The 14,371-nt window shown below is 28.4% G+C and overlaps 2 protein-coding genes across 5 annotated transcripts; both read left to right on the forward strand.

Annotated features, from left to right (window-relative positions):
• Nucleotides 1-454: 454 nt before the first annotated feature.
• LOC119685204 (E3 ubiquitin-protein ligase Iruka) lies at nucleotides 455-2,330 on the forward strand. Of its 2 annotated transcripts, none has more exons than XM_038099436.1 (2): nucleotides 455-717; nucleotides 784-2,330. In XM_038099436.1, exon 2 carries the CDS (start codon nucleotides 971-973, stop codon nucleotides 1,994-1,996), a length of 1,026 nt encoding a protein of 341 aa, XP_037955364.1. In that variant the 5' UTR covers nucleotides 455-717; nucleotides 784-970; the 3' UTR covers nucleotides 1,997-2,330. The 2 variants fall into 2 exon arrangements, with proteins under 2 accessions (XP_037955364.1, XP_037955365.1); XM_038099437.1 differs by having other exon boundaries at nucleotides 958-2,330.
• Nucleotides 2,331-4,437: 2,107 nt separating this feature from the next.
• On the forward strand, nucleotides 4,438-11,820 carry LOC119685196 (E3 ubiquitin-protein ligase Kcmf1). Of its 3 annotated transcripts, none has more exons than XM_038099423.1 (7): nucleotides 4,438-4,506; nucleotides 4,886-5,055; nucleotides 5,168-5,592; nucleotides 5,733-5,996; nucleotides 6,052-6,330; nucleotides 6,400-6,548; nucleotides 11,157-11,820. In XM_038099423.1, the coding sequence occupies exons 2-7, from the start codon at nucleotides 5,040-5,042 to the stop codon at nucleotides 11,692-11,694; spliced, it is 1,671 nt and encodes a 556-aa protein (XP_037955351.1). In that variant the 5' UTR covers nucleotides 4,438-4,506; nucleotides 4,886-5,039; the 3' UTR covers nucleotides 11,695-11,820. The 3 variants fall into 3 exon arrangements, with proteins under 3 accessions (XP_037955351.1, XP_037955353.1, XP_037955352.1); XM_038099425.1 differs by having other exon boundaries at nucleotides 6,052-6,306; XM_038099424.1 differs by having other exon boundaries at nucleotides 5,733-5,987.
• Nucleotides 11,821-14,371: the final 2,551 nt, after the last annotated feature.

Below are 14,371 nucleotides of genomic sequence, written 5' to 3' on the forward strand. Positions count from 1 at the left end.
TAGACTTTGAAATCTGACAGATTAAAATTAAATCAGGAGTGAATTTAATTTTACTAAAGGAAAATCCTAAATATATAATGTATACTCTAATATGATCGACAAAAACTATATAGTGATTAACTGATCGCAAAAATCGTATATTTAGAAAACCAAACCGTCACTTAACATAAAAATACTTTTGCAGGTATTTTAAGTTACTCAGCAAGTTTTGAATTAAATGTTACTTTTGTTATAAAACGTATTGGTAAGTATTTAAAACAATTATCAACAATAGCATGCATATAATTTTATATACATAAATGTGGAGTCTAAAATGAAGAGTGAAATAATATAACTGAACATATATTTCTGCTTATTATCTATTATTGCATACGCATTGTATTGTATTTCCATTTTTTGCTTTTTATTATTTTTTGAATTAAAACAATTTTTTTAACATGACAAAATAGTTAAAAAAATTGAACTGAATTATAAAATATATGAGAATTGAAATGGCTACAATATGTAAATTCTAGTATAATTCAAATTCCCTTTTGAAATAAGTTGGCAGTACACTAATTTCGTGATACAGTACAATACTGATACAGTACAAGCCAAAGTTTATTATATTTGACGTTTGCTATGATTGAAATATACCCAATCTTCGGGCATTGAAGTAATACGAAATCAAAAGAATTTGCAAAAGTTTTGTTGTAATTAGCAGCAGCATTATTAATTGTAAGTGTTTGCATAAATTACAACTTAAATATTTTCAAAATCAATAAGATAATGAATATTTTTTAGATATTGACATATTCACATGAAAATATTGAAAAATATTGATCATTTTAATTATAACATACACGCCGGGAATTATTTACCGCAAACATTGATTAAAAAATTTTTTTCTTTTAATTTTTAATTGAAAAAACGCAAAACGTCGTCTAACACGAACGAAAACAATTCGCCTCAACAAAGCGATTCATCAACTATGGCTGAGGCGGTTGCTGAGGAACGCCCTACGCAGGCTCCACGTTTTTATTGTCATATATGTAATATGGAAATAAATATCGTATCCAATACAGAATTTGTATGTCCTTTGTGCGATGGTGGTTTCGTTGAAGAGTTACCACCAACACCACAACCAAGTGGCAGCAACACTAGCGCAGACAGCGGTAATAATGCTTCGACTAGTAATCCTCAACTTTCGGGTTTAGATGCTTTACGGGGAGAAATTGCTACATTTTTAATGTCTCGTAACGGCCCCAATGTTGAAATATCAATAGACCCTGGAAATCGACGTGGTAATGTTATAACAATAGGCGGCGGTAGTAATAGCAATGCTAATCGTGGAAATACCGGTGGTGGCAGAGTACGAGCTCAAAACTTGGACCGTTTAGATAATGTGTTACTCGACTTTTTGCATACTATATCTGGTGATGACATAGCTTTCGGTAACTCACCAATGTTTTTTATGGGAAACCCAGGTGATTATGCTTGGGGACGCGAAGGCATTGATACGATTGTAACACAATTACTCAATCAAATGGAAACTTCAGGTCCACCACCTCTACCAAAAGAAAAAATTAACGAAATCCCCAAGCATGAAGTTACATCTGATGAAGTTGATAAAAAAGTACAATGTTCAGTTTGTTGGGAAGACTTTCGTCTTGGCGAAACTGTACGCAAATTGCAATGCTCACATTTGTATCATGAAAATTGTATTGTGCCATGGTTAGATTTACATGGTACTTGTCCAATTTGCCGTAAATCACTTGCAGAAGAACCAAATGAAGTAATTGGTAGTAATGAGAACGCTACAAATAATCTCAATCGTCCCTTAGGCAGAGATACAACGAGTGATACTACAGGTATCAGAAATATTGATAATGGTGCAAGTGGTATCGCAACTAATGCTACAAATACTGCAACTGGTGGTACCTCTACTAGTCATACTCAAACTCAGGAACCAAATAGTACTTTTGATTTTGAACGCAGTAACGAGGATTTGGATTAAAAAAATTGATTTCTAAAAATTATCTCAATTCCTCATATATTTTATCATTTAATTTATGTTACAAAAAATGAATAGCCTTCATAAAATTAATAAATTAAATTAATCAGCATATGTATACCACTCCTTACATGCAATAGACAACACTTATGAAATAAGTTTGTCTTGTATGCGCACCGAAGCATTAATTCTTAACTAAAATGAAGTAATTATTTATTATATTTATAAATAATACAAAACAAATTTGTTGCTGTGTTATGAATATTTAACGTAAAATTAAAATTTTTGGACGGGTATGCGTTTTTGTAATAGCAGTAAGAAATATTTAATAAAATTTCCATGAAAGATTTGATTTGTTTGGTTTTTATTACATCAATTGGGCTTTGGATATTAATTATTGTCTATTGCATTCCAATAGGAGGGAAGTAAGAATGTCTACGTTGATTTGCACATTCATTTTTTAAAATTTTGTGAGTTATTCAGTATAAAACTTGTTAACGACACACCCAGTAAAACTGAACGTAAGTTCAATGCGAATATATGCTTATATTTTTAGACGTTATTTACTTGACAATAAAGTATTTTTAAGCTTAAAGCTTAATAAAATTTACAGAAATTTAAAATCAATAAATATTAATATATTTAAAATATATTAATTTACGCATATATATACACAATATATAAATCAAATTCAGACAGAGTTTGACATCAGGCACATCTCCCAAAAAATATTTTAAGAATCACTCATTTGCACTGATGGGATATATTATTTGTTTCTGATTGATATTAATAAATAAATTATATAGGTAGATAAATACATAAACTTTACTTATTTGACAGGATTTATGTATTTAATAATTACTTCGTCGTAAATAATTGAAACATCTTCATGCAATCTTCATCTTCATCTTCATTGGTCTGGTTAGTGTTATGAACACAAAAAGGTGTAAGCATAACTTCTAGTTAGAATATTGTTCTTAATAACAGAACCTAAATGCTTAATAAATAAATCTCCATTTTACAATAATAGAAACAAAACAAAACGTTACTTGGATAAACCAAAACGTTAAACAAATTAACTTCAACATAATCTTGTTCTTTCTTTATGTATATATAGAAACAATATATGCAATTCCCTATATTATTTTGAGTCCATAGTACAATTTTATTTTCTTTTTAATAATTTTTTATTAATAAATATAATATTTATATAGTTCACTGCTTTTTTTTTTGTTAAGCTTTGCGAAGATTTTTTATAGACGATATGTAATAAGTGCCTATATGAAATCACATTCTTTGGTAGTTTCACAGATGAACCAAACGAGTGTGCATCGTTTTTTAATCTCTCCAAAATTTAATTTAATTTTAATCATTAATTTAAATTTGGTAATGCCTTAAGTGTAGAAATGAGAAATCTTAAATGTCAGTAAAAGTATGAATGAGCCGAATATATATGCTTTAGCAAATTCGGCTGGCAATTTATTTCCAATCACTCTAAATTGAGTACTCGACTAATTGTATTGTTCGGTTTTTCTGTCGCTGTAAAATTAATTTTTGAATAATATAAAATGTAAGACCCAGAATTACTTAGTTTTTTAATGAAGCATCTGATATAATTTTAAGAACAGAAACAGCAATATGATTGTTACAAGGCATCCGTTAGATGACGGAATAAAAACAGTGAAGCTAGATTAAATATTTATTACATGAGTGATGTAGTTAATACAGTGTGACTAAAAGTAAACATGCAGATTTGTATTATTTTATATGCATAAAATAGTACAATGCTTTCACAATTTGACCTGATATAAAAAATTTATAACATTTTAACAAGCGAAAAAACAAAGAATTTAATCACAATAGTGTAAATAAATGTATACGTCAGATTTTTTTATTTAAATACGAAAGTAATATATATTATTTTGCTTATACCAAAATTCTTAAAATAGTTATTATAGATTCGTTATGCATTACGAAAAGAAGTGCATTCTATAACCAGTATATGCATCTCTTTTCGTAGTCTACCCTTGTCGTTCAATATATTTCGAAATGTCATTTTATCGTGTTCTATTCTTACAATTATTAGTATTTTTGAAATAAGTGTATTAATTGTAGAAACAAATTAGAAATATTTTCTAAATTTATTGTACAACACAAGTGTCTGAAATGTCTAATAAGCGTTTTTTTTAATTATTTTACATATTTTCGTCAACTAAAGAAGAAGCAACACTCACGAATCAGACACGAACATACGAGCAAGTTTGCGAAAAAAAAGTTAAAAATAAATTTTTGCAGTAAAATGTAATGAAAGAAGCAAAGTTTTCGAGAAAAAAAACAAAAAACAAAGAGATTTTCTTTTGTTTAATTAATTCCAGTATTTTTGTTAGAAAAATTTTTAAAACGCAAAAAAGTGACCATTTTATAATTATTTTTTTTGATTGAAGCTGCATAAAAGGTAAGACGAATGAAATAACCGCAATATCAGGAAAATGTGCAAAATAAATAGTTCCAAGGTAAATGTGCACAATAAAAATATTAAAGACATGATAGGTAGTATATAATTGACATGACAAATTATGGGACTATGTAATATGATTGTTTAATAATGCAATAAAAGTAAAATCAATATATAAAAATTTATATGTAAAACAATATTTCCTGTGGCTACAAAAATTTTAATATACTTTGTATGTAAGGTTAAGTTTTGTGTTATTGCTACTTATACGATTTAACTTGATTTGTTATTAATAACTTAATTAATAACTTGATTTATTATTTAGAAATATAAAATATACGAAATATGTATATGTATATGTACATACATATGGCATATACTTATTGTAATATCGAAATCAAAATGTTTTCAAATTTCTTATCAAAGTTCTCTTCCAGAAGATTTAAATCAAAAGTGACATTCTAATTAGAAGAGCTAAAAAGAACAATAATTATCGCTAAGTCAAATTGGATTCCAATTAAGGCATCAAACTGTATACTAAAGATTCAAAAATCCAATTCAGTTTTCGGTTATCAAATCGTTTTCTGAATAATGAGTCGTCATGAAGGTAAATATTTCAATAACATATTTTCCTAACCTGATTGCATATTTGCAATTCCATTTTATTGTAATTGTATTAAATACTTTAAATAAATATTTATTTATATTTTATATTTTAGGTGTCAGCTGTGATTCATGTCTCAAAAGCAATTTTAATGGTCGTCGTTATAAATGCCTGATATGCTATGACTATGATTTATGTGCGGACTGCTATGAGGAAGGTGTGACATCCACTCATCATTTGGTTGATCATCCCATGCAATGTATTTTAACGCGAACTGATATTGATCTGTTTTTTGGTGGTGAAATGCTTAATTCAGATCAGCCACAAAGTTACACTTGTCCTTATTGTAAAAAAATGGGTTATAGCGATGCTACACTATTAGAACATGTTACTGCTGAACATACTGAAACAAGTTTGGAAGTTGTGTGTCCAGTCTGTGCTGGCATGCCAGGAGGTGAACCCAATCTAGTCACAGATGACTTTGCTGGTCATTTAACGTTAGAGCATCGAACTGGACCACGAGAACTAATTTCATTTATAATATCCTTTTTAAAAAACAAAATATTTATTTTAATTTAATATTTAAGTATTTTTGTATTTTTGTTTTTAATGCTTTTATGTATTTAATGTATTTAATGTTTTTGCATTGGTAAAATGTATTCCTTAACTTTTTGTTATACGATGAACCATCAGCTATTCGTCACGGAGGCGGAGTGCGTCGCATACCGGGACGTACCTTAGTTGGCCAGAGAGCCCGTCGGTCTAATATGCACTTCAGTTCGTCAAGTGGTTTATCTGCATTATCACCTTCTGGTCGAGAATCGGTAGATCCAATTGCTGAACTTTTATCACAATTGTCAGGAGTACGACGTGGTGGGCCTCAATCGTCACAACTTCAACAAATACAGATGCAGATACAACTTGAACGTCAGCAGGTGGCAATTGTAAAATATATTTCTATCTTTTATTTTGGGCACTAATATTCTTCTTTATGCATAGGCAACACGTCAGCAATTAGAACGTTTACCTAGACGAGCGCATCCTTTAGTTTCAGCCTCAAATTCAAATGCCACTATGGCAGAAGTTATTAGTGGAGGAAATGTTAGTAGCGCAATTATGACTGGTAACTCAACAGGTTCTAACAGTGTCAATGGTGGTAGCTCTTGTCGTGCAAATGAATGGTCCATAAGTACATCTGGAACAAATCAGCAACCGCAATCCCAGTTGACAGCAAACGCGGTTAATGCAAGAGAGGTTCAAATGTTACAGTATAAGGATGTAAATATTTTTATAAATATTGTAAACCTTATACAAGTTAATGTGTATATACTTACATTATTATTTTAGATTGCTGCTGGTACTGTAAATAGCAATGCAACAGGGGGTTCAATAGTTAATGGTGCTGAAGGGCAATCACAATTTTTACTTACTAAATTTATGCAGCCTAATTTGAGTGACAGTGAATGTGCCGAAGCTGATCAAAATCGGGCTGACAGGTAAGTTGTTAACATGTAAATACTATAACTGAAAGCATTAACGAAATGATAATCAAATTTTATCGGTACTATCCTAAAAAATTTAGTTTCAAACTATAAAATCCAATATTGATTAAATATTGTTTACTATAGTTATATCATAGAGAATGGTATGAATGGTATAACGATAATAATCTAATTTAGTTCATGGATTTAAAACACCTTTATTTGTATGGGGTTTGCTACAAGCCTATACAGCAATAAAATCGAATTAATATTATTACCCAGCTGTATATCCAGTACATTATTTTGACTATAGAGCCATAGAATCGAATTAATATTATTACCCAGCTGTATATTCAGTACATTATTTCACAACTTGATATATTTGTCCCAATTTAACTTTTAGTTAATAGAATTCGTATAAATTAAGCACTATATGTTAGTTTGTAAAAATTTCCAGTTCAGTATACCTCTACATGATGTAACATTTCCCACACGATTTAATATTCCCTATATTGTGTAACATTCTCTATACGATGTTACATTTCCCTGTTCCCTAAAAATAAAGTGAAACAGTATAATGTTGGGTTAGCGTCTAGTTGGCCGTAAGTCACTAACCAATTGGCACTGACTTATTGATTCTTAACGTCAAGTTAAGATAAAGCAAAACTTCCATGTAGATGTAAAACTAGTAGCACATTTTTAGGAATTTTAGGGGTGTTTGAATCTCTTTTTAAAATAAAGCCCAAAGAATTTTTAGCAATTTTTTCAAAGCTTATTTTGAGACCTGACGTAAAGTCATTCGCGATATTGAGTAGATGCTTTAGTGGCAAATTTCATAATAGGAGAGTAAAAGAAAGAGAAAATTCTTTAATGATAAGTTCATATATCAACTTCCCTATTTATATTGATTATATTGATTGCCCATATCACGGTATGAACGTGAACATATTCTGCATATGAACCTGAGCTTTAATACCACTGGTACAACTGTGTTCAACAATAGAATTAATAATTGCTTTTGGTAATTAAATGAATTATATTTATAATATCCAAAACCTATTTAATAATATTCATTCTAAATGATGCCGACAGGAAATTGTTTGAACACATAAGTCTTATTTGAGTATTATGTGCAATTATAATGTTTATGTACATAAATAAATATAACCACTTAATGGAACCCTTTTAATAGCTTCAATTATTCGAGTTATTTAAATTCTCACTTTACAGATAGTGGCTATACTATTATGGCTAGTTTTTGTATATTTGTGCCTTTTAGTAATCATAATTACTAAACGGAGCCTCGCTAAGCCCGTTCACATTACTTTCTTTTCATTTTTTTTTTTTTCCATCATTTCTATATGTTGGATGTTGTCTTTAGAAATATATATTAGGGGTATTCAGGCAACTGATTAGTTGCTTAGTAGTTGATTACAACAAAAATTTGCACACAAAAATGAAACTAAGCAAGGAATCAACTATTTCGGTGATTCTCAGATTAGTACAAATTTGATTAATAGTGCTGCCAGTCCCAAGTGTCGTAATAATAATTTAAAATGAACTTTAGTATAGAAACTTGTTAGCTATCTCTCTCAGCTGTTTGAATTGTGTGTAAACAATTTTGCAAACACAAGTATGTTTCACTTTTGCTGTTGATGCGAGTGCTGCCAAGGAATTTACACACAACAAACTAATCAGATTACGCATTTTGGGTCGTTCAAGCAACTGATTAACATCAAAATGCTAAATTTTTTTTATATGAAGTTTTTGAATCAATTAAGCAACTAATCAGTTGCCTGAATACCCCTATTGAAATGACTACTTATTCTTACTTTTTTGGTGCAGTTAGCTGGCACTTTGGCTATAGATTATTTTAAAATAACTCAATATATTTGAGTAAAATTAATTGCCAACTGCATGCGTGAACTGCAAAATTGCAAAAGTAAATTCAGATTTCTATTTAATTATCAATTACTATTTTTTTAATGCTTATTTGGGATTTTTCTTGATTTGAATCTTACTAAACAACTTAATATTATGAATGTCTTCTTTTTAAATTGTATTTTATTGAAGCATAAATAAATCTGCAAGTAAAAAGCCTACTTTGCAATGGGGATATTATCTTGAGTAAATATTTAGGGATTTTATTGTTTAATTTATCATTAACATATATTAAACTGTAATACCTCCGTATTAGATGTTAGATGTTTAGCAGGGTTCAGAAAAACACTGTGCTGTGCACAAAAATGCAAAACACCACGCACAAATGTTGTGCGATTCTAAATAAAATTTCACACCACAAATGTGATGTGCGAAAATTTTTGTGCACATCTTAAGTGCCACATCTTGTGTGCACAAACAAAACGCACATTTCACACGAGTGTGGTGGAGTGAAATAAAACTCGCACACGCATTCGGTGTTTGTGCAGAAGTTATTTCGCACAGCACATTGTGTGTGCGGCAGCCAACTTGCCCTCGCACACAACGTGTGCAGAAAAGAATACGAGGAGCACATTTTGTGTGCAGACTCGAAAATAAAAATGCACCCAAATGTGCGGAGACGAAATGTCTACTGCACATTTGTGTGAAATGATGATTTAAAAGCGCACAATATTATGACAAATATCGCAGCAAAATAGTACGGAAAACTGATTTGTATTAATTTTGGTCTTAATGCGAAATATTTTATTGAAGAAATGATTTTGTATTTATATTTTAATTTTGAATTTATTATTAGATTTACATTTATTGCTTATATTACTTATTATTTTAAGGTTTATTAATTTAAAACATGGGAATAAAGTTAATTTCACAATGTACTTAAAAACTTTGTTATATTAAATAGGTACATGAATTTAATAGAGAAAGAGTATTTGTTTCGAAATGTTATAAGTGAAGAGGATCGGTTCTACGGATCGTACTTTGAAAAAATTAAATATATCAATTTTGGACTACTTCATAAAATTTTATTTAATAGTAATTTGTACACTAAGATTCGTTAGTAAGGTTATAAAAAGCAAATTAAATATTTTTTACAACAACATAAATTAATTTTGTTATTAGATTTCATTTAATTTTTTATCTTTAATTACAGCTTAAATTTAACGAAGTTATTGAAATAATTTAATAATTTAATATCTTAATTTCTTATTATAAAATATATAATTTTTATTACATATTTTTTGAAATAAATTTTCATTTAATCTTATTAATAACATTTCTGAAATATTTTTTTCACTTAAATTATATCTCTGCTTACTTAGCACAGTAGAAAGGGCGCTAAAATCCTGCTACCTGTTTAAGAAAATATTTTCCTAATCTTTCGCGTTTTTTAATGAATGTTAGAAACTCTATCTAAGTGAATACATATTTCTGGAGAAGAAATATATCTATTTGTGGCCCTCCCGTATTATCTTTTTTAAACTGTTGCAAAATTTATTAAACAAATACACCAATACCAATACCTGCTACCTGTTCAAAAAAAATATTTTCCTAATCTTTCATATTTTTTGGGCATAAAAAAATCTTCCTAAAATATGTTTTTATTTTTTTTAAACTGGTGCAAAACTTTCCAAACAAATACTTTAAGTTCACTTATTATATTTGCATTTAAAAATGCACAAAGTAATATACAAAAAACTAATATTTTAAGTTAAAATACAAATAAGGTTAAGACAGTTATAATTTTTAGTTTACATTAATTAACAAAAATAATTATTTTAAATATTTGTTAATTTATGCAATTTTTAACATAAATTACGATCCCAACGAACGCAAATATCAATTTTTTCAAAATTTGTAACAAAATAATATTTTCTATTTCAAACAAAATTGTGAAGTTCCTGTAATTTTTTCCACCCTTGGGTGCAAGCGCAAAATCGCACATTTGTGCACGTTTGTGCAACCGCACATTTGTGCACGTTTGTGCAGTCGCACATTTGTGCACATTTGTGCACGTTTGTGCAGTCGCACATTTGTGCACATTTGTGCAAACGTAATATGAGCAGCACACTCGTGTGCAAAGAGAATTTTTTGTCGCACAGTGCGGTGCGAGCATAAAATTTTCTCGCACATCTGATTGTGCACATTTTTAAAAATCAGTCACACAGCACAAATGTGTGTGCACGAATCTGTGTGCACAATCATCGCTTTGTGCGATGTGAAATTTAAAATCGCACAACAAATTTGAGTGCGTGCATTTTTTTTCTTAATACCACAAATGTGCGTGTGCATATTTTAAAAATAATTTCCACTCGCACAGTGCAGTGTGCGATTTTGTGCACCACATTCCGAACTCTGATGTTTAGATGCCTGTGGTAATAGACAGTTAACTCATTTTAAAAAAGTGATCATGTTCTAGTATGTAGAGGAATGTAACTCTGTTAAGATTTTTTTCAGGTAATGCAGAATCTTCTTAATTTGTCTATAACTAACATTTGTGTTATAGTTTTAAGAGTACACCGCAAGAAAATATCCACATTAGAAGTCTATAAGTCTGTTTGTTTTGTATCTGTTTTATCTCTTGATATTTCGATTATTTTTCGTTTCGTTATTTGTATCGAACGTTTCCTTCCAAAATAATGTAATAAAATAAATCGTAATTAACTTGCTTTTTTTTTGTAGGTCGCAGTTCGTGCAAGCTTTGCTGCTGTCCGCTTTGTCACGTGTCAATCTTGATATCGATTTGGACCATGAAAAGAGAGGAGAATCGCAAGAAACCAACAGTGATAGTGTAAATAATGAAAGGGGTACTACAAATATTGGTGAAAGTTTAATTGAAACACATGACAAGTCGAAGTCCGACGGTGGTATACATATTTCGGGTACCGGTGTTAATAGTCGTCAGCAAGTTCATCAACAACAACAGACTTCACCGGAGGATTTTTCCGAGGAGTACAAGCAACAGCAACAGCCACAACCTCAACAACAAACATATTTGTTGAAAAAGAAAGCATCTGCTACAAGTGGCGGCACAGGCACTGGCAAACCAATTTCTGATAGAGGTATTGAACGTCGCGGTCGTCCACCGCCCCCTCCAGTTGTAGGCACTGGTGCAATAGCTACAGGTTCAGAGCCAAATCAGCAACAAGGCCAATCACAACAAAAATATAAACAACCTACCACACCGATGCCAGCAAATCAAATTCCAGATACTAGGTAGTGCTATAGAACTAGCCAAAGCACTTCATTAAACACAGCAGCAAGGGTCTCGTAATATATAACATATAATTATTTTAAAAGTTTATATAAATCTATAAAAATATATATATGGTAACAAAAAGCATAAACCATAAAAATATCGTTAATTAAAAACACTTGGTAAGAAATTTTATTACGATTTCTTAATATTTATAGAAAAATTAGAATGAATGGAAAAAACATTAAAACCACATGAACTAATTTAAAACAAACATACTATATGTACGTCGTCTTTCATTGTGCTACAAATTTTAATGTGAATGCACGACAATAGAGATAAAATTAGCAACTTAAAATAAAATAAAATAAAATAAATAAAATTATAAATGTAACACAACTAAAACAATTTTGCAACAAAATTGAAATTTTGGAGGTGCGCGGTCTGGTCTATTTTATTAGATTTCTTTTTAATTTATTAAGGCAACGACATAACTTAACGGCGTAGAGATTTCATTAAATTAAAGAAAAATACTTTGAATTAAATAAAATTTCATTATATATATTATAAGCCCAATTTTATACGATAAAATATTCATTTTGCTATTTGTTTTTAACTAAAAATGAAAGTGAATATAAATGTTTCTTAGTAAATAAATTACAACCGCCTGGCCTCCGCTTTTAAACTATTGTTCATATTATACATTATTTAATATGCTTTCTTAATGTTCATTCAAATACTTATATTTACACTTACGCCTTTCAAACTGAAAAATAAATTTAATATAAATTATATACAAATGGAAATAAAAACTTTATTATAAAAATATAAAATATATGTTGTGATGGCGTTTGAAAAACAAGCGTAACTCTTTTCAATATGAAACAAAATAAAAACATACAAAAAAATGTTAAATATTTTCATTTTTGTTATAAATTCTAAAGTGTATTAAATTATAAAATATAAAACAAATTTATTTCTAATTATTTTAATTTTAATTAACGATTAATGATTTTTATTTATTCCACATAATTGGTTTTATAATTTTTCTAATAGTTGAATGTTATTTAAACACTAAATGTAAACAAATTAACTGTTAAGCCAACAAAGTATATATATATGTGTATATATAAACATAATTAGATATATAATATATACGCTGCATGGGATTTTCCGTTTAAAATATCTTGAATTCATGAGGTGATTCTTTGATCTTGACACTAATTTCTAACTAAAGATTTCCTAACCTGACTCTCTGAAATAAAATATATTTAAGCAAAACGCACAAATTTTATTTCAAATCCTATATGTTAATTTTTCGCCTTGATGTTTGGCATATAAAAATCCTGAAATGAAATCCTGAAATAGGTAACTAAACTAAACCAATATGGTTTTTAGCAAAAATGGTTTTCGCAGTAATTGAATGTGCCTTCTAATTTTCATTCTTGTTCATTTTTATGTTTGATATTCTTAAATATTTACTATTTGTTATTCGATTTACTATTTACTTTATAAAATTTTTTTCAAATATGTTTGAAATTCTTGACATAAAATCAAATTGCAAATATTTATAAATGTATACGCTCCACATCTCTACAGATTAATTTGTTTACAGACAGACTTTATTAATTATATTATATATTAATTATTAACCACTTTGTCTTGTTAAGTTGATCAAAAATATATGTATTTATTCTCAAATGACTAATTTTCTGCATTGCAAAAATATTGCGAAATCTAACATACTCTCTAATTATTAAAAAATTTTATGATTTGGAAGGAATAAACATAAATATTCAACTATTTTTAATAGATAGTAGATCAAAAAAAATACCTTTAATAACTCAAGCTTTTAGAATAAACTATTTTCATAATATTGACGACTGAAAGTTTTTGACAAGCAACATTTATTTAAACCACTATCTCATACGATTTTTAACGATATCGCAGTTCAAAGAATCACTGCATGAATTGATAATGTTTTCAAAGGAAACATTCTTTATATATAAAAATTATATATATATATATATATATATATATATATATATATTTATTTATTTATGTATATAATCCTATAATAATAATTTATTTTTTTTTTTAAATTTATGTTTTTGTTTCAAAGATTATAAGATAAAAATAAAGAAGGATGAGCATAATTTATTTTTAACAAAATTATAAATGATATGGTATGAAGTATTATTAATACTAGAAAAATAAAATATATTTAAATTCTCTATATTTACTTAAAAGCGAAAAAATTGATTTAGGAAATAAAATAAATTTTAAAATGCCTTCTTTTTCATTTCAATTATTTAATTTTTGGATTAAAGAATGGAAACTTATTCAATAATTAAAACACAAATTCCTGATATAATACTAAAGTAATATTAATTCAAAAAACTATTAGTATATGATAAATGCCTATTTAAAACTTAAAAATTGAGAATTCGTCTTCAATAACGCAGTTATTAATAGAAAATTCAAAGATGTAATATTTTTTTCAATTTTATTGTATTCTCATAAATATTAATTTTTATAACATATATATTTATTTCGCTTCACAATTATGATACTCATGATCTATTTAAAAAGGATTTGCAACATCTGTGAGTAGAACTTATAATAGCTTGAAGCTAGTGCTAAATTTTTTAATAGATAGAAACTTTTTTGGTGATTAGAAAATTTTTTAACGTTTTGCTTA

Source organism: Teleopsis dalmanni, chromosome 2, assembly GCF_002237135.1.
Source record: "Teleopsis dalmanni isolate 2A chromosome 2, ASM223713v2, whole genome shotgun sequence".
NCBI lineage: Eukaryota > Metazoa > Arthropoda > Insecta > Diptera > Diopsidae > Teleopsis > Teleopsis dalmanni.

Bases quoted from the DNA above. Each gene is read 5' to 3' on its own strand.
- LOC119685204 (XM_038099436.1), top strand. From the start codon at position 971: ATGGCTGAGGCGGTTGCTGAGGAACGCCCTACGCAGGCTCCACGTTTT.
- LOC119685196 (XM_038099423.1), top strand. The intron at 6,331-6,399 runs GTAAATATTTTT...TTATTATTTTAG, and splicing joins AAATGTTACAGTATAAGGAT to ATTGCTGCTGGTACTGTAAA. The intron at 6,549-11,156 runs GTAAGTTGTTAA...TTTTTTTTGTAG, and splicing joins GATCAAAATCGGGCTGACAG to GTCGCAGTTCGTGCAAGCTT.